General features: G+C 38.1%; 1 protein-coding gene and 1 long non-coding RNA gene across 3 annotated transcripts in view; one reads left to right on the top strand and one right to left on the bottom strand.

The window, feature by feature from the left end:
• The first annotated feature begins 422 nt into the window (after positions 1-422).
• On the top strand, positions 423-16,119 carry LOC135301898 (uncharacterized). The gene is made up of 2 exons (XR_010363636.1): positions 423-1,683; positions 5,062-16,119. It is a non-coding gene; the product is annotated as an uncharacterized LOC135301898 (long non-coding RNA).
• An 889-nt stretch (positions 16,120-17,008) lies between these two features.
• Positions 17,009-25,901, bottom strand: part of PNPLA8 (patatin like phospholipase domain containing 8) — a 34,215-nt gene continuing 25,322 nt past the window's right edge. For both annotated transcript variants that reach the window (XM_064422407.1, XM_064422406.1), the window contains 2 exons: positions 19,706-19,901; positions 17,009-17,877 (listed from right to left, as the gene is read on the bottom strand). In XM_064422407.1, the coding sequence (XP_064278477.1) occupies positions 17,603-17,877; positions 19,706-19,901 (471 nt within the window). In that variant the 3' untranslated portion in view covers positions 17,009-17,602. The remainder of the gene's footprint in view (positions 17,878-19,705; positions 19,902-25,901) is intronic.

Raw genomic sequence — 25,901 nt, 5'->3', positions numbered from 1 at the left:
CCCGCCCCCGCCGCGCCGCGGGGAAGGCGCGCTCCCGCGGGGGGGGGGGGCGGGGGGGGCGCGCGCGTCTGCGCGAGTCGCGCAGGGGTGGGCGCGCGCGCGGCGCGGGGGCCGGGGCGGGGCCGGGGCGGGGCGCGGGTCCCTCACACCTGAGGGGGCGCGGGGCGCGTCCATCTTGGGCATCCCTTCCTGCCTCCCTCTTTCGCTCCCTGCCTCCGCCACCTGGGTTAAAACCCGGCTGGAATCGCCATTGCAGCACCGCTCAGGGGCTCCCGGACCGACCTGGCCCTGATCCTCCCCAGCTCCGCAGGCCCCCGGGTGCCGCCTGTGCCCTGCCCCGGCTGGGGACAGCCGAGCGCTCCCCGCGGCACCCCCGGAGCTGCCCCCCCCCCCCCCCCCCCCCCCCCCCCCCCCCGGCAAGGGCGGTGTTTTAAATAGCCGCATTATTTTAGCCAGGCAGTGCCCCTCTAAATAGATGGTTTCAGCGAGTTCCCAAACTGGAGACAAGGATATTATTTTACACTCGAGAATTGTCCTGTTGAACTCGTTAAATTTGCAGTTCACAAGTTCAGGAAGGCGGGCGCTTGGATGCGATCACTGAAAGGGAAGCTTTGCGTGACACCATTTGGAGAAGAGTCGGGAACGGGGCTTATTCCAACTAAACCTTTCTGCTGAGCACACCTCTCACAGAGCTCTGCTTCCCTTTCACGACAGTTCATTTAATGAACGACATCAGAAATTATTTTAATGTAACTTTGAGACTTCCATGGGCTGTGCTTAGTATTGCTCAAAATTAATCCTACTATAACATAGTAAATGTGATTAACTGCTGCTGCTGAATTTGCCTTTGGATCAGCCGCTGTAGGAATAGCCTTTTGTGCATTGCAAGGTGGCAACTTTTGTTAACCATTATACATTTCAGGGAGCAGCTCTCAAGGTGAACTCTACAGTGATAATTTAATAGTGCAAAATGCAATGCCTGAGATGAGCAAATAGCCCTTACTCTGCATCTCTGCAGAAACCACATTACAACTCTGACAAGTTAAATCTGAACATCTGACCTTCTGAAAACAACACTTGAGATAAATAACAGATTCTGTAAATGATATAGCACATGAATATAAATATCCAAGGGTTAAACAATAAGTCAGACATTACTGCTTCAGACTGGAGATATTCAAACTCCTATCAATCTGAAACCAGGATATTAATGTTTGAGACCAGAATATGCAAGAAGATTAGATGAATGTGAAGAAAAACCATTTTATATACAGAGAGGTCTTCCAATGTTCTTTCATCTGTTTGCCTTTGTTGGTTTGTTTTTTTTTTTTTTTTTGCTATACATCTCCCATGTTTCCAACTGATTTACTTAACTACAAAACACTACAGGCTAAGTTAATGTGCATCAGTGTATACACAGATGGCTTTAAAATGCTAGGATACTGCCTGACTTGTCTTCCACGATATTGTCTCCCATCAGGAGTGCAGCCATTACTGGCTTTGTGAAAATGTAGGTATAAAATGCAGAGAGAACACTGAGAAGTTACCTGTCTGTTTGTATCCCTGATGGATTCCATTGGTGAGCCAAATCTTCAGGAGGTTGACTGTAGAACTGCAGGACACTTGAGGGGAAAGATCTGAGTTGAAAGTTTACCTTTCTTGAAATGTAGGATCAAAGATCTGGTTAGTATTTGGGTGGCCAGCATACGATTCTTTATAGGCACAAACCAGTGGGCTGTGGCAAACAACTTGGAGGAAATTTGACCACAAGACCTATGTAAATGAAGAGATTTTACTGGGGCAGGGAGGGTGTAAAAACCAACTCTACACTGATATAATAAACAGCTCTACTGATGTAGGGTGAAGCTGTAGTGTTGCAGCTGGTATGATTACACCATTGTGATTCCCCTCAGAATTTTAAATCTATATTTTTTTAATATTACATAGATAAACAGATATACACGTTCAATAGCAAATTGTGGCATAATTCTTCGTAAACAAGTAAATTCAAAGGTTTATACAGCTAGGAGCTACTGGTGATGGCTTCTGCTTGTCTGGGTGACTGCTACCCATACTGGCAGTAGGATGGTGACACCAAGCAAAAAGAAGCAGGTGAGCTTGGTGGCATAGACAGCAACAGCCTTTGTGACAAGCAGAAGTTTTGTGGCTGAAGGGATATTAGCTTTCAGAGTTCTCTGCTGCCTTGCATCTTTTCTGTAGTCATCATACTATTTTTTGTAGCCTTTCTTCTCACTTTGTCTGCTGCAATTATATCCATGGATGGGCAGTTCCAAGCATAGCCTTAGTCCTCATTTTCCTTTATTACCAACCTTGGTTTAATTAGCTATCATCTACTGCTTTCTTCTATATTCATTTGCTGGAGTTTTTGTAGTCTCTGTTTAGGGGAGTACTGATCAGGTACACAACACATTTATTTGAAATACAAAATTGATTCACAATTGCAGTATTGTGGCAAAGAAAAAAATCAAAAACTTGACTGTAATGGGTATCAGTTGTGATCTGGAGCTTGAAAAGTGTTTGTAGGAAGAGGTTACAAATAAAATACCCAGAGAAATGATACTGTGGTAAAGGCTAGGGTCATTGTAAGGGGCCCCCCACTGGGTGATAAGTTACATAGACTCCATGTATTTACAGAAAGCTGATCAGTAATCTTTATCTAGAAACCCATACTTTTATACCCTAGTTTGCTACAGGTGGACCTAATTGGTCCTCCAATTTAAATACTATTACTATTAGCTAATTAAGAAGCCACCATTTGGCAAACAAATCTCCATAACACATTCCACATGTTCACAATATCAGGTGTATCAAGTTAAGCTAAGAATTGTTTCTCATTCTTTTCTCTGATCTTCTCACAGACTTTTCCCAGAGCAATGCTTGGGAAAGTTGTGTTTCTCTCTGTGGCCAGAGAACTGCTGTCACAGGCTAGTGTTAGCTGAAAATAATTCTTTGACATTTTCTTCCTAAAGCAGACATTTAAAAGAGATGTGGAAAGACATCTTTGGTTGTTCATCTCACCTAACTTTAGATGTCTACTATGGGAATGTCTGCATCTGAGCTAGTCAGTCTCTCCACTGAGCATAAAGGGAACCAGAAATAGGCGCTTCTAGTGAGTGATTCATCTAACCTATTTTAGATGTCTACATTAGAATAAGCCAAGTTGCATCCTAGAAATGCCTCTTTCTCTCCGTTGACTGTAACAGGACCAGCGGGTGTCTCATTTAGCTGTAAATGTCTACATTGTAAGAGTCTGCATGCACTCAGCTGAATGCCTTCCATGTGATTTTAACGTGAGTTATGCCACTGTCCCACTGTTTCACTTGTCTTGAGGTCATACAATGGTGAATGGAGCATGGTGTAGCCTGCAAAGTACTTTACAAAATGAAAGAGTGAGATGTACTCCACTGAATGTATTGAAAGTCAATAAAATTTAGATTAATCATATTCAGTAGATTTTGGGGGCCACAATCTAATACTGAACAACTTTTGAGATTAATTTCAATCTAGTTTGTTTATGGGCACTTCATATGTATTTTGGATGGTTTTTTTATACTATATTAGTAAAGTAAATGCACTTAACTGCTGGACTAATACTCTTCAGAACTCTTTATTTACTACAGCAGCATAAAATGAGAATATTTCTAAGCAGAAAAGAGACCAAAGACAAGCTCAAAAGCTTAACTGATAATGTCTAATGTTAAAAGCTGCACTTTTTGGTAACAGTAACAAATCAGCTTTCACAGAGCACCAGGCAGAGGATGCTTTATGTAAAATATGTTGAGAGCTAGGGATTGTACAGGAAAGACATTGCACAGAAGTGTTGTGATGCGCTGTCAACAACTGAAAAATAAGTTTTCAGAGCTAGTCTCTCAACAGACAATTTGTGACTAGTTAGGTACTTCCGTGTGTGATTCTGTCACCTAGGCACCGATAAGCTGTCACCTAGAAATCAGAGCTCTCCTGGAAACCAAGGCTAGCAGGCTAAGCCAAGAGCCAGTTGGAGACAGCCACGTGGAAATGCCATGGTTTGAATCATGCCTATGTAGGACTCATGCTATTGAAAGCTGGTGGCAAATACTGCCAGGGATTCACAGGGTGAAAACTTCTTTCAGGAACTAGAAGCTTGAATGAAAAATGAAAGGACATGATTCTGTTATTTGAGAAGTGGGTGGAGAGGGGGAACTGTCGATGCTGTCACCTACCCCATCTTTCATTAGCTTGAGCATTAGAGTGCGTATAAAGAAAGCAGGAACACTGAGCTAAGTTTCTTTCACTTAATGAGTTTCAACTTCTCAGGCCACAAACTTTACAAAACATCTGAGGGTGAAGATAGATTTTCAATCCACCCTTACAGGATAGTTAAACACTGAGAGAAGGTAAGATTACACACATAAAATACATCTCACACAAGCAAGAAAAGTGTAATTGATATCTTTGACTGTTTAGTGGGAAACTTGAGTTTTAACCCTATGTCTAAATGAATGTCACTGCTCTTTTTTCGTGTCTTTTTTGTTGCTGTTTTAGATTTTTAAGTGGCCTCGGTTGTCCCCAGTGGCTTGAGTGTCTAGGTTGTACCTTGACTAATGATTAGAGCATTCTCTCTTGTGCATATGAGTATGTGATAATTCCATGGAAAGTGGAATGCCTTCAGAAGGAGAGATGGAAACACCATTTTATTTAGGAGTACTCAATTTCTTAACTGCTAGTTAGCAAAGGCTGGGAAAACGAGTTAAACATATGTCAAACACCCTGAACAATTCTAATTGCAGAAGACAGTACCATCAGCTTGGTTTTGTGTCAAGTTTATTTGATCAGGTGGATGTGCTCTGAGAATGCTTAAGAGATCAAAATTTTCAGGTACAATGGAGAGATGAACTTTTCACAACATTTGCAGATACCATATATGCAGACAACAGTACATTTGTCCTTATTCAAAAGGTGATTTCAAGGGATATAAAGGACAATTGGAACTTTTCAGAAACTTGAGAGAGAAAGTATTATAAAATTTGTATTTAATACCAATTTTCTGTCATATTACAGAAACTACATCTATTTTTGACAGCTGTGCTCAACATGGTGAAATGGCTAAAGTCAATGGAAACTTGATGTTAATTTCAACAGGACCAGTGTTTTATCTGCTATGTAAATAAAGGAAGTCCTTCACACGTAGTGGGATTAAACTGTCTGCAAACACCAAACACTTTTTGTATGTATAATTAGATTTCACATTTTCCATTAGAAGAGGTTGGCTGAGACAGTTAAAAATCTCTCAGAAGCATAACTCAAGGTTCAAGATTCTTGAAAAACTACTCCACAAAGATCAAAAGCCGACAGACACAGGCAGTTTGTCCAAAGGACTTCTAAAGTGTGGAATACTAAGCAGCCCCATTTTCAAAAGCAGGAGCCTAAAGTCAAGCTTGATGTTATGATTTAACCTGTTTCATCCTTCAGCAAAGTGTTCAGGACCTTTGTCTTCAGTGGAGATTTTTCCATTACAGAAATGATCTAGGAAGAAATGCCAAGATTCTGGAAATGCCTAATAATAACTATTAGAGCTGTAACTTTTACTTTAGTGAAACTTTATTCCTATCCACCAACGATTAATGCATTTCTTTATTGTGCATATCTGTGATGTGAAAGAACTTAACGATTTTCACACACACTCAAAAACTGAGCATGTATTGAACTCTTTTGTGATAACAGAGAAAAAGTGCAAAGCTGGTGAAAAAGTAAGGGCTGCTCCTTTTTCCAATACATGAATATAAATTTTGATCACATGTATAAGCCTTAGAAAAAAGCTAAGGCTTTGCCTGGGAAACTGAGAACACGGAGAGGGAAAACTTTGTGAAAAATTCTATCAATTAAGTCCTTTTGAAGTTAGTCTTTAGTCTTGAACTACAAAAATACCCAAAGGGCTTTAGTCTGCTTGCTTAGGATACACCTTTTCTTTAAATGTGCTGTACCTTCTGAGAATGAAATTAGTTTTCAATTACAAACACACCATTGCCCTAATGGCTTATATTTGGATTTCTTTAGCAGTGAGAAAATCTCTGGATACATTGACTGGCTCTGCAGCAGAGAGATGTCAGGTCATGGTCCTTGTAGCTTTCTGAAGCAGACAACAGTGAACAATCAGCTTTATTTTTTCTGTATAATCAATCATATTTCCAAGATTTTCTTGTATTAGTCACGATATCAGGATAAAAATGTATTTTTAAAGGTCCAGAAAACTAACATTATTTCAAATGAAAGGTTTTACTCTTCATGGTTTTATTTATTGTTGTTCAAAATACAACAGAAAGCCCCTGATTTCTGACTCGGAAAATGTACAATTCACACTGGCAAAAGACCCAGGGAAAGAGGAAAAGCAATCCTTGTGCAGCCCATGCCCTCAGTCACAGTGAGTACTGTTGTGTGGTATGCGAGTATTCTCAGCTTTCAATGGCGCTGAGATTAGTTAATAATTCCTAGGGTCTGTCATAGTTCAGGCACAAAATGGTGTTTAGAAGATGTGATTGATGATCACTGGAACAGCCAACCAGTAGTCCTTTGGAAACCAGGAAGAGGAGCTGAGATCCCAGGGGAATAGTCTAGTTGTATGGGCCTCTAGGTATGAACTAGGAATTTAGAAGGGTTCAAGAAATCTGCCTTAGATTAATTAAATACTTTAAATTACTCTGAAAAAATATGGCTGAAAATGGTAATTGGGGAACATAAGAAATTAATTAAACCCAATGCATTTGTGCATCACAAGAAATGTAATGACACATTTAACAAATTAAAGGAATTTTAAGATTTTAAAATGCTGAGATTTTCCAAATGCTGTCAGGTAACATACTGGTAGACATAATTTCCACATGCTTTTAAGATTGACTTGTACAACAAATTTGCAAAAGTCTGTTTCATGTGCAGTGGGAGCATCAACATAAACAGAAGGAATACCTTTCTTTTATTTCCTCATTCCTAACAGAAAATTGCATTGATACATAAAAAGCAAGTATAACTATTTACTTTTACTATTTTGTCTCTAGCAGATGGGCTTCTGCTTGTGTTTTTGTATTTTGTTTAATCATTTCCAGTTCATGGTTTACTGGCATAGCACTCCTCAGTACAGCACCAAATGCTTTATTATGTCCTCTTCTGCTTGATCCCCCCTAACCCTCTGCCTTTTGCCACACAGACCCTGAGCTTTGTTATTTTTCCATTCTTTTCTGGCAAGAGCATATCATTTTCCTTTCACAAACTAGAGGAAAGTTACACAGTTTCTAAGAACACTGGAAATTACTCTTCTCTGTCTCACTATTTACACTTTAATGGAAGAGCTACTATCACATACAGAATTATCACAAAGTTTGGGTATATACCATTTCTGTGCTGTGTGTCACTCAAATACACATCACCCTGTAATTACGATCCCTGGTGTTCACTCACTGGAAGTGAGCCCCTTTTCCAATTTTTGTTCTAAGATTGTCAGACTTTCATTCTGTAAATACCCTTACACCTTCCAAAGTGCTCAGGCAGGGCTCACATTTAAAGAATTATCACTCGCCTCTTCCAGTGCCAGAACCTGTTTCCCTGCTTGCTGTGATGCTGACTGCTACAGGAGTCCAGCAGTTTCCTCAGCTCAGGAGTTCCTTTGAGTATTTTGAAAACTTTCAGAAGCAAATTAGTGTACTTATCAGCTATATGGTCTCAAATCAGATGGCTGAAGTGACCACAGAGCACAGACTGTGTGATAATTGTGTCATTCACCAAGAGTGGTGAAAAAAGATTTTCCTGGTTTACTCATACTAATACCAACTGATTTTTTTTCTTTTTTTTTCATTGCCAAACAGTTGAGGGAGGGGATTGTCCCACTCTGCTCTGTGCTGGTGCAGCCTCAGCTCAGGCACTGTGTGCACTTTTGGGCACCACAATACAAGGAATATATTAAATTGTTAGAGAGCATCCAAAGAAGGGCAACAGAGATGGGGAACAGTCTAGAGGGGAATAGGGAACCTATTGCTCATAGCAACCTACTGCTTCATCATGAGGGGAAGAGGAGGGACATGTGCTGATCTCCTCTCTGGTGATCAGCCATAGAACCCAAGGGAATGGCATGAACGATTAGACAGAGGGTGTCTGGGCACTGGAACAGGCTCCCCAGGGAAGTGGTCACAGCACCAGCCTGACAGAGTGCAAGACAAGTTGGACAACACTCTCAGGCACATGGTGTGACTCTTGGGGCTGTCCTGTGCAGGGCCCAGAGTTGAACTTAATGATTCTCCTGGGGCCTTTCTGACTCAGGATAGTCTATGATTCTCTGATTACTTCAATAATAAAGGCAGAGGGGAAGCAAGCCTAAAAACATAAAACATTGCAGTTTTGTTGCTCCTTGGTGCTGAAAGTCCCAGCTGGTGATGAGCAAAGTGGTCTGCAGGCTGGCACTGGCTCTCATGCATGTAGCAAGGGACAATGTGGGTCAACCAACCTTAGGACCTAGGGAACTGATTCTGTGACTTTTAAATCTATGTATGATCTTCTGTCACTGTAGCTATGTAATAATTATTTTCTTATTTCTTGTAACATCTGTTGATCTAAGAAACATTAGAGCTGGACTCAAAGGTTTAGAAATGCTGTAACATTGACATTTTGAACTATTGGGTTTTTTTTTTCTGTAACACTTTTGCAGTATACTTGTAACACTGTAACATTATTTTACATTCTATGGCAGAAATTCAAGAATTAACATGAAGAGAGCTATCTTAGGCAAGTCCACTCTTTTCCAGAAATAAACAGAGGAAAAGATGAGCACAGAGGTTGTTCTATAAACCATTTACAATTGTTTACAACATCAGCATTGGGTTTCAAGATTAGGTATGTGATCTTTAAAGACAGTACTTTACATCACAGCATTAGAAGTAGAAGGGTGTCAGAAGTCAGACAAGTTCCACAGGGCAGAGCAAAAAAAATATGAGTTCTTCAGAATGGGGAACAATGACATAGAAAAAAATTGATCTATTTTGGGAAAGAAAAAGGGAACATCTTGAAACAGTACTTGGGTCAGAACTCCTACAGAAATGCTATATACCATTTGTCCCTAGGGGAGTAAACCCAGAGCTGGATTCACAACAGCTATTGTTCCAGACCTTGAAAGCAAGATGAGAATAAGGCAAGGTGGCTTGTCTGAGTAAAACTTTAAATGATAGACATCTTCACCGTGATGAGGAAGGGTAGATGTAGTTGAGTGCACAGCTGACTACTTGCCACCATCTACCATGACACCTTGTTTTAGTAATGATAGACATATGCTTAGAGAGAAAGCACAGCTCTAGCACATGTACCTGGATGAAGATGTAAAACACTGACATTCAGCCTTCTGTGATCTGATTCATTGACCTCCACAGCAGTGACTGCAGAGCAGAGGTTAATGCTAAAATATAGGCTAGCTGGAGCAGTTATTGTTTAATTTAAGCAAAAGGAAGGCTGCAGTGCTATGTCTCTATAAAGCTATTTGAGCATGTCTGCATCAGATTACAAAATTAACTGCATTCAATAATTTTCTAATCTTTGTTTACTGTTGTGGAGAAAGGGTTTATGAGATTCAGTTTGTTGGCTTTTACAAATACAGTCTGACAAGGTGACTTACCTTCTGAAGAAGCTCTTTATTCTCATTTCTTTTTAGGTAACTAGAGAAGAAAAGCTGTCCAGAAACTGTCATAAAAAAGTACATACTTCTGAGCACCTAATTAGAAGTTTTCTTTGCTACTTTGAACAGGCTTTGGCTCTGTTTTGTACAGTTTCATATTCCTTCATTATCTTCCCTTAGAATGCCTCTGGCTGCATCCCTAATGCTTCCAGGCTCTGGAGAAAGACTCAGCTTTTGTCCAGAGGATCCATGTTCCCCAAGGAACATGACTTCCACCGTTCTGGTCAGAACACCTCCTTGTGCCCTGCAGTGATTTGAGGCTGCCAGCACATATTCCATACCCCCTCCATGCGGTGTGCTTTCATAGAGTCACAGATAGCACTTCTCTGGAAAAGCATGGCAGCACAGGCACATATTGGGACCAATGAGGTTTTACCAACATCACCAGCAGAGTGCCCTTTCACACAATAGAGAAATAAATTTGGAGTAACAGCCTGCCTATCCCTGTGTCACCCCATGGTGACAACCAAAGTAATACAAGTGGTTTGTAGCAGAGCAGCACCAGTGCTGATCCTTTGGCTTGTTCAGGAAACACTCCTTTCCACACACATCTGAGAACTTGATCTAACACCCCTCAGCCCAGCGCTGAATCTGGCTTGCAAACTATGTCTCTTGTACAGTAGATTTCTCTGGGACAGAACGCTGGCATGGGAGTCTTCTTTTGAGGAACTGTCCCAGGCAGAAAGGAGAAGGCTTGGCACCATCTTCCTGCTAAGAATAGCTGCTTATTTCACAAACATCCTTGTATGTCAGCTGGGCAATTGATATCAGGTCTGTCAGGGATACTCTCCATAGCAAAGGTTACTAGAACAAGGTACTTGCTGTCAGATGGATTTTATTTCTTCTGGAGACTCCACATCCCTGAAGTGCTTTTGCAATGGGGAATTTACCATTGGAACCTCTGCAGAGGGGCCTCTTGACACTGTTAAGACTCTCACAATGCCTTCAGGATTTGGCATTCTAAGTCCAGCAGGAAACCAGACATTTCAAGTATTTTGGGGACCTGAGAACTTGTCCTTTCCAGTGCTTTTAGTGACTTTGAGCTGACTGTGAGCTATTTTGACCAGGAGTATTGTTTTCTGAGGCCTGGCTGCAAGAGCTTCTTCTTTACAAGGAGCTATTGTGAGGGAGGAAAGCAAAGGCATTGTGTCCTCGATGGTAATAATGAACTAAGTCTCTTCCTCATTATCCACAGATGGAAAGAGAACTATCTTGTTCTGTGTGTTTTGACTTTTTAAAGGCCTGATTGGTCAGAAAGATCACTAATATGAAGTGGGTCCAATTCCAGTGTGAAGGAGAAGTATGTTGAATGCCCAGTTGCTGCCCATGTCCAGCAGCTGCAGTGTCCTATGCCAGCAGGGCCATTTGCAGGATGATCAATCTTCCATGCAGCCAGAACTGTGTGGTAATGATGCTGCTTTCTGGGTGTGCCACAGGGACAGGACCTCACACCAGTAACCTCATACTGACAGAAGGCAGCAGCAATCCCACAGTCATGATTTAACACGTGCTGGATATATGCAGTTCAGGAAACCAATCTATTTTTTTTTTAACAGTGTTTCTTTTAAGTGGAATTATGATGCTGTAAATGTATTGGTTTGAAAACATGTAGTGTTTACCTGAGAGGCTGCAGTATGCTAAGCCCTGCATAATGGATGAGGAAAAGCTTTCCATTTCTCTCTATCTGAAGTAGATGCGCTCTACAGACCAGGCATAAAAGATACAGGAACAATGTCACGCTGGAAGTATTTTGTTTTTTTCTTTACTATCTCCAATATACACAACCATATATATACATGAACCCACGCAATAAACAGCTGTCCAGAGCACACTTGCTTCCTGACAATCTCATCTAAGCTTTCTTTACTAATCTGCAGTTCTTCCCAATGATTTCTGACGTATCTAGTGCAAATTATTTAAAACTTATTCTGTATAGAACTATTATTGTTTTTACTAATGTATTCATAACTAGATTGTTGAGACCTGCTTGGAATGGACACGGTGCTCAGGTTTAGAAGTTATGGCATGCTTATGTCTTAGTAGATTCTATGAATTAATGCTATGAAGTCAGATTTAGCAGTGTCAATGATTTTGCCCTTTGACTCCTCATATTAAACTCTACCTGAAATACCTACCCTTCCTTGTAGGATGATGTAGACATTCCCTACTCAGCTTGTAAACATTCCAACATTTCTGTTTCTTTTTTCTTAGCAATATAGATCCTGTTGTCCCATTGTTACAAGGTTTCTGACTCCTTGACTCTCTTGCCTGAAAATACAATCAAACGAGGTTTACAAAACAACAGGACCATATTTCTGGTTTCCACAGAGCAGCCAGTGAGGAAGTATGGAACAGCATCTTTTGTTGAAATGACACCCTGGACACATGCCAGATTTTTAAGGAGTTACATTTGAGGATTTGCTATCCAAATTTTGAGACATTCTAGAAGACCATTTCCCTGTGGTATTAGTGTGATGATTATTACATCATTCAATTAGAAAATAATGGTGTAAGAACAAAAATCTGTTCCCTTTTCAGTTTCCAAGGTCTTTAAAAAGAAAAAAAGAGATTTTAAGTGCTAGCAGCATAACTTTGCTGAACTCAGCATTTCACTTCAAAGGTATTAGTTTGTCTCTCTTCAAAGGTTCCAGTTTGCCTCTGTAGTTTTACGTGAAAATGTTATATTACAGCTTCTTCCTGAAAGGTAAAGATATCAAAAAGCTCCTGTATAGTTTTTATGCTATTGCAACTATATACGGCAATAGCTGTTATTGATATTGATATAAGAAATTAATAAATAAAATGAAATCATAAATAAAAAGCAAAACTGAACTGTTTCCATAAATTAAATATGCATTACCAGGGATTTAAGTAATACAGGATTTCATTGCTTCTTGAATCTTACAGTATATTGAAAATTGCTAATGGTTCCCCCTTACTGAAAACTGCCAGCTTTATTAAAATAAATAATTGTTTTTGTTTAATCTTGAAGAAAGAACAATTTAAATAATACAAGTATCTGCAAACAGTGAAGGCCATCAGTAAAGTATTGGACAAGGTGGCACACGGGAATTAAAAGTCCTGTACCAGGAGCAGACACAACTGCAGGTAGGGGAATGAGGAGGCTCAACAGCGATCAGGGGAATTGGGGGGCAGCACCTCCCTGAGTTTACACCTCAGTGACATGCAGCTGGAGCAAGGAAAGAGCCTACTTATCTTGTTCCTGCAGTTTGAGGAAGAGGCATTTGGCATGCTTATTTTTCTTCATAAAAGAATATGTTTGCACTAAGAATATATCTTACTTCTAGCAGCAAACTGTCCTTCAAACAAAACAGTTCTGCAAGGTCTGAAAATTTGACTCACTGTTTAAGCAACAGTGTGAAAAAACCCAAACAACTGGGTTTTCTGTCTTGCCTTATGTAGTTGAACATAAAAGTCTAAGGGTTTGTATCACAGCTGGCCTGGGGTGCAGTCCTTAAGCTCAGAGGAGGCCTTAACATACCCTCCCCTGCAACAGACTATGTTTGTATTTAATACGTGTCATTCTGAGAACAATCTTGTAATGGAAGAAAACCAGCACTATTTGTTCACCCAGCAGAATATGAGTACTTTAATCTCTGATGAAAAATTAATGTGACCAATAAATAGTAAGCACATACCAAATTTTTCTTTCACCTTTCATTTGTCTTGTACTACTTCAGCCTGTATCAGCTCCCTTTACCAGCTCAGCAAGAGAAGCAAAATAAATGAAATATAAGTAATGGATCAAAGACAAGACATAATCCTTATCTATTAGAACCAAAGAAAAGAAGCTGTTAGACATTTCCACAAGCCTATGGATTCTGCTGTATATGAGGGATTAATGAGCTCTCACCTGCCACAGAGGTTAAAGGGATTCAGTTGGCCATGGAATCTGGTAGGCACAATGCATTATAGAATCCCCTTCAGGAGGTTGATTTCTAAAATTCACATTAAATCAGTTTCTTTTGCTCTTTTGATTCTATGTAACCATTCTGTAACCTTGCTCCTCATGGGTTTAGCACCTTTTACTTTCAGGTTAAATTTACTTTCTAAGTTTGAGCACTTTTGGTATTATGCAAGTGTTGTCCCTTAGCCTATCATCTTTTCCTTCTTGAAGTATTTTTAAAGAGCAGCAGGTTCCCTCCATCGAGCCCTTGTTTTGCTGGATGAAACAAACCACACTCTCCTAATCTTCCCTTTGGCAGCCCTTCTTTGCATCTGTTTTAGTCTGAATATATCTTTCTCTAATAGCACTGACCAAAACTATAATTATAGTCAACTGTGGCTGCCTGCAGCTTGTGCAATAGAATCAGTATCTTCATTTCACTGCTGGAATGGACACTGACAGGAAGTATCTTAACGTGGTCACATTTGGACACTTAAAACTTTTATTTTCCTTCCTTTGTTAATGAAAGCTCCTTCAATTAACATCTCCCTCTGCACAGATAATTAGAAGCTAAGAGGTGACCTAAGAGGGCATCTAAGAAAACCTAAGAGTCTTTTCTCTTTCTGACTTTGCATAAAAGGAGATTATTTTATGCCTATTCCTTTTCATATCCTAGTCTGCACTCTTTCTTTCTGCCTTTCAAAATCAAAGGCATTTTGTCACTTTTGCAAATTTGGTATTTTCCCTTTCTCAACTAAAGCCTAAACTCATCACAGAACCATAGAAAGGCTTGGGTTAGAAGAGACCTTAAAGATCATCTTTAAGATCATCCCTATTGCTGTGGGCAGGGACACCAATAGTTCCTGATTTTATTTCCAGGATACAGGCACATTTAAAAATGGTAACACTCATCTGGTCGGACAAACCTTGCAGTCGTCTCTGAATGCACAAGTTACCTAGAATGCTTATCTACTTACGCTCTTCTTGTGATTATTCTAAATTCAAAACTCACACTCATGTAATTTTTTCAGGTTTGCTCACGTTTTCCTGTCTGGGGAATTCTCTGGTGCAGTGATACAGTTATTTTAGCAGCTGTGACTGCTGAAGCGATTTCAGTTTTTTAACTGAATAGCCCCACAGCATTCCCAGGGATACTTTTTCAAAGCAGGATTCCTTTAACATGATGTTCTGCAGTAGAGTATTCCTCTTCCCATTGTTAACATTTTTATTCTTCAGAGGCACTTTTTTCATGCTAGTCTCTTCTCAAATCCATGCTGCACTGAAATCATATTGTTCAAAATACTCATGATCCCTCCTAGATTCATCTGTGAAGAGAATTATCATGTTCTTCAGTCCATCACAAAGATCAGTTAAAACCTGCTTGTATTTGACCCAGTGCTAATTCCTCTGCTCCCTATCAATAAACCCCTTTAATTTAAAATTCTGTTTTCTAATTTAGCGAGATCTCATTCTACTACAGCTCTTATTCCATTTTCTGCTGTTAAAGTATCATGCAGCATTCCACAGCCAATGCCTCAAACTTCCTGAAAATAATTTTACTTTATACTGCAGGAACACATCCATACTATTTAGGATTTCTGAGAGATTGCTGATTTTTTTTTGAAGTAACTAAAAACTAATTACAGCTCAAGTGAAATACCTATTGCATCTCCACATTTCAAAATGGTTTACAGAGAAAAAACTCATTAGTGCCTGATGACAGTGCACCACTTGCAATACCGAGGATCAAGTTAATTTGAAGGCATTCAATACAAGCACCTTGTGAATTTATGTACACAGAGGCCTAAAACAGTCTGAATTAATTACTCTATAGCTCAACCAAATTCCATATATACTTTTAAAAGCCACACTTAAGAAAAATACTATTATAGCAATAAAGAGGAGGGGAAAAAGAGGTGAATGAAGATATGAGAGCAGCTTCCAGCAAAAACAGTATCGTCACAAATCCAGATTTTACCCTATATTTGAAATAAAATGCTCAGAACATGAGGTTTTATTTATATAAAAGAAATAAATGGAAACGTTATCACTTTTGTTCACTAAAGGTACCTGTTTCCTTAGATAATACTTACCCCAAAAAACTGTGATTGGAAAATTATGAATTCAGGATAATGCTTTTGATATCTCATGGACGATGCTGTGGACTGTGCTCTTTGCCAGAGAAGTATGCAATGTGTGTTATTCCATGAGACTACTTGATATTGTTTGTTTTGACTTATGGTGCAACACGGTTTAACTCTGTACAAAAGTAGCTCTATCAGAAAAATGTTGACATTTCTTTTGTATATGCTTAAATCATCTCACACCTATGGGAAAGATTTGATCTTATTACTCTTCTACTCAGTTCTTAATAACTGGAATGCAAAAGAGAGACTGGATTGTGATCATAAATCTCTGCCTTGTGTGGCAAACATAAGGGAGAGAACGTGGGATGAAAAGGATGAATATCTGAGTAAAATGACACAGGTCAAAATTAAAAATATATCGAATTAAATAAGAAAAAAGAACATCCCAATCAAATGTTTTCTTTCACATTCTGAATACGACGTAGCACCTCCAAGAATCTCAGCTGTCTGCCTCATAGTTCTTTCCAAACTGAAGCCTAATAACACTTTCAATATTTTAAAATAAGTACAGAAGGTGACTATCATAATAAATGTTATTTTTAGTAGATAATGCAATGGCAGGTGATTAGCTCCAAACAGCAAAGTGACAAATGCATTGATTTTGGTGAAACTGGATGCTTTAGCTACTGCATAGAGCTTACATTTCATCCAGTCAATATTCTCATGCACTGTAGCTGTCTACTATAAGACAAACATTCCCCCAGGCACCTGGCAAACAATCTTATTAACAGGTACATGTCAACACGTGACAGCAGCTGTGTCCACCTCAAATTTCACTGCACTGTTTTGAAGAGCTCCCACGTACCTTCCTGTTGCTGAGAATGCTGTGTGAGACACTGGGTTGTCACAGCTCACGGCATCCCTCATGGCATATGCAGGAAGCACACCCAAAGGAACGGGCAATAGGACTGGACTATGTCCTAAAAGTTAACTTCACAGCCCTGACATAATTTCAGGAGAATGCATATATGAAAGTTGGAGGACAAAAGGAAATTTATATAATTTGATGCTGCAACTTCTAATTTTCTTCTTGACTGGAATTACACTTCAAGTCTGGCACCCAAAACTTAAGTTTCCATAAGAAACTTTCTCATTCATATGAACTATTTCAATATTTTCTTTCCTTTATCCTTTAACTGGAATAGCTGCTTAAGTGAAGTTTTGGGGCTTGGGATTACTTTCAAATAATGAGTTAATCAATCTGAAGTTACTACCATAAAAAAAATAATCAGAAAGTTCTAAAAATACCAGTTAATGTTGATAATTTAATAGGCCATTTATAGTCATCCAAACATTTTACTCAATACTGTTATGTACAAAATCCACTAAAATAAAAAACAAATTTAAATGTTATCTTTCAGATGTAAAAGTGCAATTAACACAGGCAGAGTTTTTGCAAGAATATTACATTTCTATTAAATTCACTGCCTACATAAGAGCCTAACAGGTATACTGCCTACACTAATGTGAATGAGGATTGTTTTTTAATTAACTTTGAATAAGCCTGGTAGTTGATAAATAAAGGTTTTCTGCCACAATCATAGCACATACATCCAAAAATGCATTGCACAATTGTTTCCATAATTTTCAGTTTTACCGACTTTAGAAATTAAGGTAGAGCAACAGTAAGGTTCATTAAGTTCCAAAAATAATTAACACCATAAAACCTTGTAATGAGTGTGCACAAAACAGCCACCCTGAATGGCTTTCACCAGAATTCTGATAGAATTCTGATAGCTTTCCAAAGATGTTATTTACCCTGAATCAACGTTCTTCCTTTACAGTACCAAATGGATTTTCTGGAACAAGATTTACATTTATCTTTCATGCATTACTTATTCACAATTTGGAAAGAAACGGCAAGCCTTCATACATGTCAGCCTTTAATTTCATCCAGTCCCGAAACCTCTGCAAAGCTGATTTTTCTTGTGTTAATATTTTTGCAGCTTTTTTCAGTTTTTCTTCATTTCGTTCTAAATAACGAATTCCATCCGTCTGCAGCTGATTGAGTTTCTCTTTACGGCTTTCATCCAGAGGTATGTCTTCATTCATAAGAGGGTTAAATCTGAAATAAGTATCTGGAGGCAACAGTGCATCAAGCATGGTGTGAACTTCTGTATTGAAAACAAATGAAGAAAACAGTTAAATTCACATGAGAGAGTCGAACAGTTCTGCAAGTGATCTGAACAAAAACTGCTCTGGAATCACACAGTAAGAGTAAATATGTGCTGCTTTGCTGAGTAAACATTTTTCCACCACTGCCTCATCAAAGCCCCTTTCTCATTAGGCGGTTTATAAATGACCCTGTAACTCTGTTTACTCTGGAAAAGACTCATCTTTTATTCCAAGACAACTTCACTGGTATGACAATTAAGTAAGCTATGTAGCTATCTAGATTTTTAATTACATTCCATTCCTTAACAAGTAAGAGCATATCCTGAAGAGCAGGAATGTAACTTCCATATTCCCATTTCAGGATACCTGTGATTTGTTACACTTGGTAGTAACAGAAGTACGTATTATGAAAACAACAGGTATGTTCTTCTGCAATCTCAAAGTAAAAATATGTAGGACTAAAGCTTTATTTTGTTTACAACTATTAATAAATTTTTAATATATTACTACAGATTTGAGGTTTGAATTTAACATGCATTTAATTTGAAATATTCAAGTTAAATTATATTACTTCAGTTAACTAGTAAGATAAAAAAAACTATGTAATGCATTTATATGGTCTTTTTTATAACCTGTTTCTTTCTCCCTTTAGATCTTTTTTTTGGCTCACTTAAGATTCCATTTCTATCACTTCCTTCAGCATTCATTCTATCTTCTTTGTCTTCTTAATGTGTTCCTCCATTCTTTTAAACACCTCTTGTCATATAAAAAGTTTGAAGTGAAAAAGATATCAGGTATAAGATAAAAGCAAAAGATTCTTGTAAATCTGAAATAGACTTGTCTTGGCCTCTCCTCCTGCAAATTACTCAGCTGTGTCTGTTCTTGTCTCGCCACATCCAGTCTTTCTTGCCCTATTTAATACCCTCCCTTCTTTCCTTTGTAAAACAAGTTCCCATTTGCACCAATCTACTCTCTTCTTTCCGTTTCTTTTCCTTTGGTCCCACAATGAACTTTCCTTTCTTCCTTTTCCCTTCAAATTTCCTGCCCCATTTTTCAGCTGCAATGAAACTTTTTGATAGAAAGTAGACAGCACATATCTCCTTCCCACAATTCCCACTGCCTTTCCAGAGCTGTGCAAAAACCAAAGGGCAATCAAAAACCTAGTTTTTTCCTACTAGTGACAGTCAGCTGACAGAGACTATACAGCAAGGGATCTAGACCATAAGACCATTTCTTGTTCCCTGGCTTTTTGCAGTATCACTTTCCTTTGTAATGGGAGGTGAAATTGTCTGTGTATCACTATTTCCTGTTTACAAAAATAAAACAGATGTAAACTGCTAGTGACAGAGTTCCAGTACACTTCCATCTAGGAACAGAATTTATTTTAGAAAACAGATGCTTGGTTTTTCCTGACAGCAATAGAAGTCATCAGCACTGGAAGATACAGTACAATCCTGGGAAAAGTAAAGGTATAAAAGTGTATTTACTGAAGCTGTTGAAAAGAAATGCTCTATATTAACTATTAGGCATTTCTGTGTTATGGGAAAAACAAACAAAATATAAGAAAATATTATTTTAAAATTAATTCCTGAATATGCCTTTTATCCTAAAGTTCAAGTAGAAATATTTATCCTCCAGAAAACCTGTAATACTGGTACTAAAACTATACACAGTAGGTTACAAAGAGACACACTTCAGTTTCATGGGGCTGGTAGAGAAGAGGAAAGAAAAAAGGTTGAAGATTGTTCTCTGAATTGGAACTATGATCTAAGAGCCATAAATAAAACTGAATACAGTCACAGTACAAGTGTATCTTAAGACACCAACCTTCTGTATCAGTTGCACTGTTGATAACATTGGTCAGTTTGGCTTTCAGACTGGTGTGTGTGACATTGGTCTTTACCTCGCTTTCGTACCGGCCAGTGCCCAGTGAAATCAGGCACTGCAATGGAACATTGGGCCAGAGACACTTGCACTCATGAACTGCCAGCGCAGAAGGATTATTTAGGAGCAGACCTCCATCCTGTAAATTAACAAGAAATACAAATATTGGTACTAGACATAACATACGGTCACAAAAGAAACTGCAACTGTCAATTAAATTAGCACAGCCCTGGGCATATGAGGCTTCTTGAAGTTGTCTGAAGATCAGAATTCAGCCCAATACTACCAGGAACAAATGCTACTCTGGAACTGCGGAGAGACATTTTTCGCTAGCAACATCTTAAAAGTGTAGGTGATAAGGCTGGGATAAAATACTTCAAGACTAATAAGAATCAGTGTGAATGACAGTAAGCCTGAGAAGCATTCAGACAATGAGATTTGGATCCACTGAATCTCAAGAAGTACATTCAGCACTTCCTGAAAGTAAAATGACCTTCACTCCAACCAAGAAATAGATTAACTTGGACTTTGAATTGAACAGAGCTTTTTTTTTTCCCCTGGGAATGCCTTAAAACCAGCAGTTATAAAGGTAAAACTTAAGGTTGAGAACACTACCAATAGCAGAGATGAAGACAGCTGTATCCACTCAGAATCTATACAAACAAGTAAAATATAAAAGAAAGACAGTATTTACTATAATAGGTATGATGCAAGCACTCCCTACATTCTAAAGTTCCCTGAATTCGCTATATCCCATATCTGACCATCACATTACTAGAACAATAAGGAAAAGCAACTCTACCCAGGAATACCTTACAATAAAAAAGGTTTTAGAGAGGAGAAACATTTTACAGAAACTCCTTGTAACTACAGCTGTGCTAGAGCAGTAAAACCAGGATCACTGGGTTTTTTGAGTTTGCTTTCTTTTAATTAACTCTTCATTTCAACCTACAAAAAGCTCTTTGAACCCTTTCTGGATACCATCCGCCTTGCTCAAAACACTAAATACACTGCTAACATGAATGGTCTCTTCAGTTCCCATCAGCCTTTGCTCATGTTTAGTCTAGAAAACTAAATACAAGGACGTTTTTGTCCATTATATAATTCCCCATTAATCTTTATCTAAAATCTTAATAATTGTTAGAGTGAGGCTTAATTCTTTCTTTAAACCCTAGATTTAAAACATGCTTACAAAACAATTTCCACTGATACTGTCAATATAATTAAACATGCTACACCATGGGAAAATTAGTGTTATCAGAAGTTTGTGGGTATATTATACTAGAATACTACAATATGTTTGTAATACTGACAAATAAAAGATCAAAGGAACATAAAATATACATACCAAATCTGTTTGTGATGATAATTAACAGCTTTGTGCAATGATTTCTATATTTAAACATTCTCCAATTTAGGTTTATTGTAATAACAGTAAATTCCCAATGATTTTCAATTTAGACACAACTTCTAGCATTTATACACGAAATAGACACGTTAGTTTTTGAAAGTTAGAAGCAGGACTAAGAAAGGCAACTGACTTGTGTCTTCTCCTCCAAAGAGATTATGGACGATATTAATCACATCCTAATCAATACTTCAAATAATATTATCTGTTAAAAAAGTGATGTTCATTGCACTGCTTTTGCTTACAATGATCAACTACTAAAGGAGTAAATAATGCTATTAGTTAAACTGTACTATTAAGGACTCAGTGAAGGAAATACTGCAGTAATTTGTTTAAATCTGCAGCTCCAGAAATCATACAGATGATTGTGTAAAAAGCTGAAATTCTTGTGAAAAACTATTTTCACCATTTTTTAAATTAGTTATGATTTCATTTATGTGCATTCAAAGAAAATGTAAACAACAAAGAATTTTCCATTCTGAACATTAAAGAACAGAAACTAACCCTTCTGATTCTGACTAATTCCTCCAACTTCATAAAACTAGAAAAAGCCCATCCCAAGATGCCTACTGAACTAGCAATACAGAAATATGAAAGCTAGATATAAATATTTTTAAATTAATTTTAAGAAATCATGACATATCCTTCTCCATGCTTGCCCTTGAGATACAGGAACAGAATTCTCACATGATTGACTCTGGAGTTTTGTACAAAAGATACTGAGATCACAAGAAACTTCACTGATCCTTGTTTTGGAGAACTGCTAAATTTGCTGTCTTCATTTTTTTTCTCATGCTATTGAATTTATTCTATAGCTATAAAATACTATATAAACTCATCTAAATTATTTATAACTTACTAATTACAATATTTATTGTAAGCATTGGGCTTTTAAAATATATTTATAAAAGTACAAAATGCAATAAACATAAATACTGAATGATCTCAAATAGTATGGAATGTCTTGGTAACTAACAAAAGCTTCCTCATCCATGCTAGATTCCATGAGCATCCTTGCCACTCTAAACTTCTGTTCAATTAAATAACTAGAAGTAAGCAAGGCAAATTTATTTGATCTACGGCTGCAGAGATACAATGTCAATCCCTGTTTATCTCAAAACAAAATAATGAAAACAAAATAAGATTCTTTATACCACATACGATGGTGTAAAAATCTTGTTGATATAAAGTGATATTTTAACTGATACTATAACTTCAAGCTACAAATCAAATTCTAAAAAGCATTGCTAACTTTATGTGCAGCCCTAAACCTTTTTGGTTCCTATCAAGTTTATCAGTTCCTGTTGGACAGCTGGAATGTCTTCAATGTGTCAGTCCTTTCCTCTACACTGTTAGCTATGTCCCTATGGAACGGTACTGCCTGTGTGCAACAGGGTCCATATGAACAGAATATTCAATAAATTAACCATTATTGACATACACTGGGTCTAAAAGCAAAACCAATAGATCAAGAGACATGATTATCCCCTTTTATTCAATAATGCACAAGGCCAGACTGCGGATAGATATACTGTACAGCTTTGGACACCCAGTTAAAAAACACTGAAGAACTGGAACACATACTGTAAAGAAGCACTAAGATGGTTTGGGGTCTGAAGCACATAACATACGAGACGAGAGGCATGGAAGTAGGTTTGCTTACCCCATTGAATAGAGAAGGCCAAGGAGGAAGCTAATCACAGGGTTCCACTATCTAAAGTAGAAACAGCCAGATTCTTTCAAAAAGTACAGAGCAAGAGCTGGAGCAGATGTGGAATCTCCATCCTTGGCCATTTTCAAAACTAAGTCTTGAGCAACCCAACCCAGCTTTGAGGTTTAGCCTGTTTTGAGCAGGAGGTTAGACCAGATAACCACCTGAGGCCCTCTCCTCCTCCAGTTTTCCTAAGGTTCTACTCTATTTAAAGAAATACTGCATGAATCACAGATGTATCTAATTTTAGCTGTAAAACAAAATTACATCTCAAAATCCATTCTCATTAGAATTTGAATTCTGTCAGTCCAGTCTCAGTCTTGTGGAAAATGCAAAATTTGTAGTGCAAGAAGAGGTTCTGGTTGGACATTTAAGAAAAATGTCTTCACCAAAAAACATTAGAACACACTGAAGAGGAAAGTAGTGGAGTCACCATCCCTGGAGGTATTTAGAGGATATTCAGATGTGGTGCTTAGTGACGTGGTTTAGTGGTGGACTGGGCAGTATTAAGTTAATGGCTGGACTTTGTAGGTTTTTTCTAACATAAATGAGTCTATGATTCACACCTTGCAATCTTTAACAGAAAGGGCAACTTACAGGAACTCCACAAATGACGAAACTGTTGCCCTACATCCACAAGTGGAATTGGCCCAAGCTTTGACTCAGGACTCAGTGTTAGGCAAAAAGCCAGGGCAGATCCCTTTTTCTTTCTGTTCTCCCATTCTTGGATTATCTGGCCTTCCCTACATTTCACCCTCTCTTCTCATTTAGCTAGATCTCAATCCAATTGCAAACTCTTTTTCACTTCCCAAACACACATCTGTCATCCCTTCTCTTCTCTGCTGCTACGCTCAGTGCAGTGGCAACTGCCAGACACTGCTTCATCTGCTGAACTTTGCAAAACCATTCTATACTTGAGTCAACTTAATTTGCTGGCAGTACACCAAACTCAAAGTGCTGGAGTAGGAATGCTAATGCAAGGAGATACTAGAAAAGGGGGCATAACTCTCCCAAAGTCATCAGGCAGGCAAGCAGCAAATAAAAAGGCTTCTTAAAAATTTCTAAATAAAAAATAGATATTTCTAAATTAAAAATAGTGGAAGTAATCAAGTTAAAATGGAATATTAAAATGGAACTTAATAATAATACAATCCCAAAACTGCTAGTCATAGCAAAGCAGTGGACTCAGGGACAGGGAGATTATTTTCAGTCTTTTTTCAAATGCTTTCCAGGTGGTAAACATGCAGTTGTTCTGTTTTATGAAATATCTTATTCCCAGATGAAGCCAATGAATTTTTTCACACAGATTTTTTTCACAAAAATTCCTTAATACAACAGTAACCATATTTTTAGATCTTGCTGGTAGGTAACAAGGAGTCTAAAGCTGTAGACAGTATTTTTTATCAGTGTTTTGATTGTTGCAAAATGGTCAGGCAAGGCTCCCTTGTGACTTGGCTTATAGATCTTCAATTACTTAAAGCAGGAAAAATGCACCTTTTGTAAACAAATGCTCAAAAAAAACCCCTCTGATGGAGATGTCCGGCTTTTACAGTTCTAGAGGTAAAGAAAGGCCTTTCAAAGTTAAACACTGTGAAACAGATGGGTGCAAATTCAACAATCAGAAGGAAAATGGACTGGGAAGTCTGCGAGGAAGTGTTCCAGAGCACGTGGGAGCCTGGTAGCACAGGACTTTCTGAAAATGTTGTCGTATTTAAATAATTATGGTGAATGGGCATGAAGTCACTAGTGATATATTTAAGTCAATACTTTGGAAATAATTATTTGAAATTAAGATACTAAAATTCAAAAATCATACTGTACTTCACCATGGGAGAGCAGTTGTTTCTCACAAGAACATTCTCCACATTCATAGGCTCTCATCGCGTTTCCCAATTCTGTCAGACTCAAGTTGAGCCTTGTAACTGTTTTGTATAACACCTTGTGCCTGCACAGTTTCATTTAAATTATCCTAAACTTTGTGAATAAAATAATCCAGCACTGAATGAAGGATATATAATGTATGAAAGCCAAGTCTGATATTTGGAAGCTGAGTTTGTTGGCTCCATAGTAACCACTTCACCTCACTGCCTATGCAGACATGCTTTGCATTTTAGTTCACTCTTACAGACTTGCTCTGTTGTTTACTTTCACTGTCTTTGTGAAAAAGCAGAGACAGAATTAGTACAAAGCTATCACAGGACAAGACAGGCTAAGACTCTGAGTGGACTTCTGAAAAGTATTTTTTAAATTTTATGCTTAAAGTCAACATAAATATCACAAACATGTAGCTTCAGGATAAGTCTAACTGCTGCAAATTAAGAGTTTGAGGAGTTGCTGCATAGTAATAAGGGGTTACTTAGTAAAACTAAAATAGCTACTTTAACAACATTTACTTTATTTCCCAGCGTAATGGGCAAAATCCTTCTATAAAATCATCTCAATACATTTATGTATGTAGCAGCAAATGTCCTCAGAGTAGAAGATAGGCATGAGAAAGGGGAGAACTCTTTCAATAACCTAAGGTAGTAAGGTCTATCAATACAGGTAACTTCAAGATTCATATCCCAGCCTAGACCTCTCACTGCTCTGGGCACCCATTGTCAATATGAAAATGTCAGTACTTGTACCCTAAGCTTTAAGGCTTGCTCAGGAAAGCATCACTGGGCTAAAAAGTTACAGTTTTTGTTAAGTGCTTTGTGAAAAAGAAATCTACACATTCAGATTTAACTATACAATAAACGAGCCCCCTATAGCTTCAGCACAAACATAACCTTTTCAATACAAAGATTATGTTGTTCTGTTATATATACAAATATGTTTGAAATATACGTGAATTATGGCTCTCTTCTTGGGAGTAATCAGTCAGACCGATCACAGTATTACTGAGGATGAAACTCATGAAAAGGAGCTCCCAGTAAGACAGGCAATCTTTATTTTCCTTAACAAACTATTTAGCAAAATATATGAAGTTTAATAAACATGAAACAGGACAGAAGCAGAATGTTTTCCTCTTGCTGACA

This window comes from Passer domesticus, chromosome 5 (genome assembly GCF_036417665.1).
Source record: "Passer domesticus isolate bPasDom1 chromosome 5, bPasDom1.hap1, whole genome shotgun sequence".
Lineage (NCBI taxonomy): Eukaryota > Metazoa > Chordata > Aves > Passeriformes > Passeridae > Passer > Passer domesticus.
Note: the sequence above shows the minus strand (reverse complement) of the source record. Positions and strands in the feature narration are given on the sequence as shown.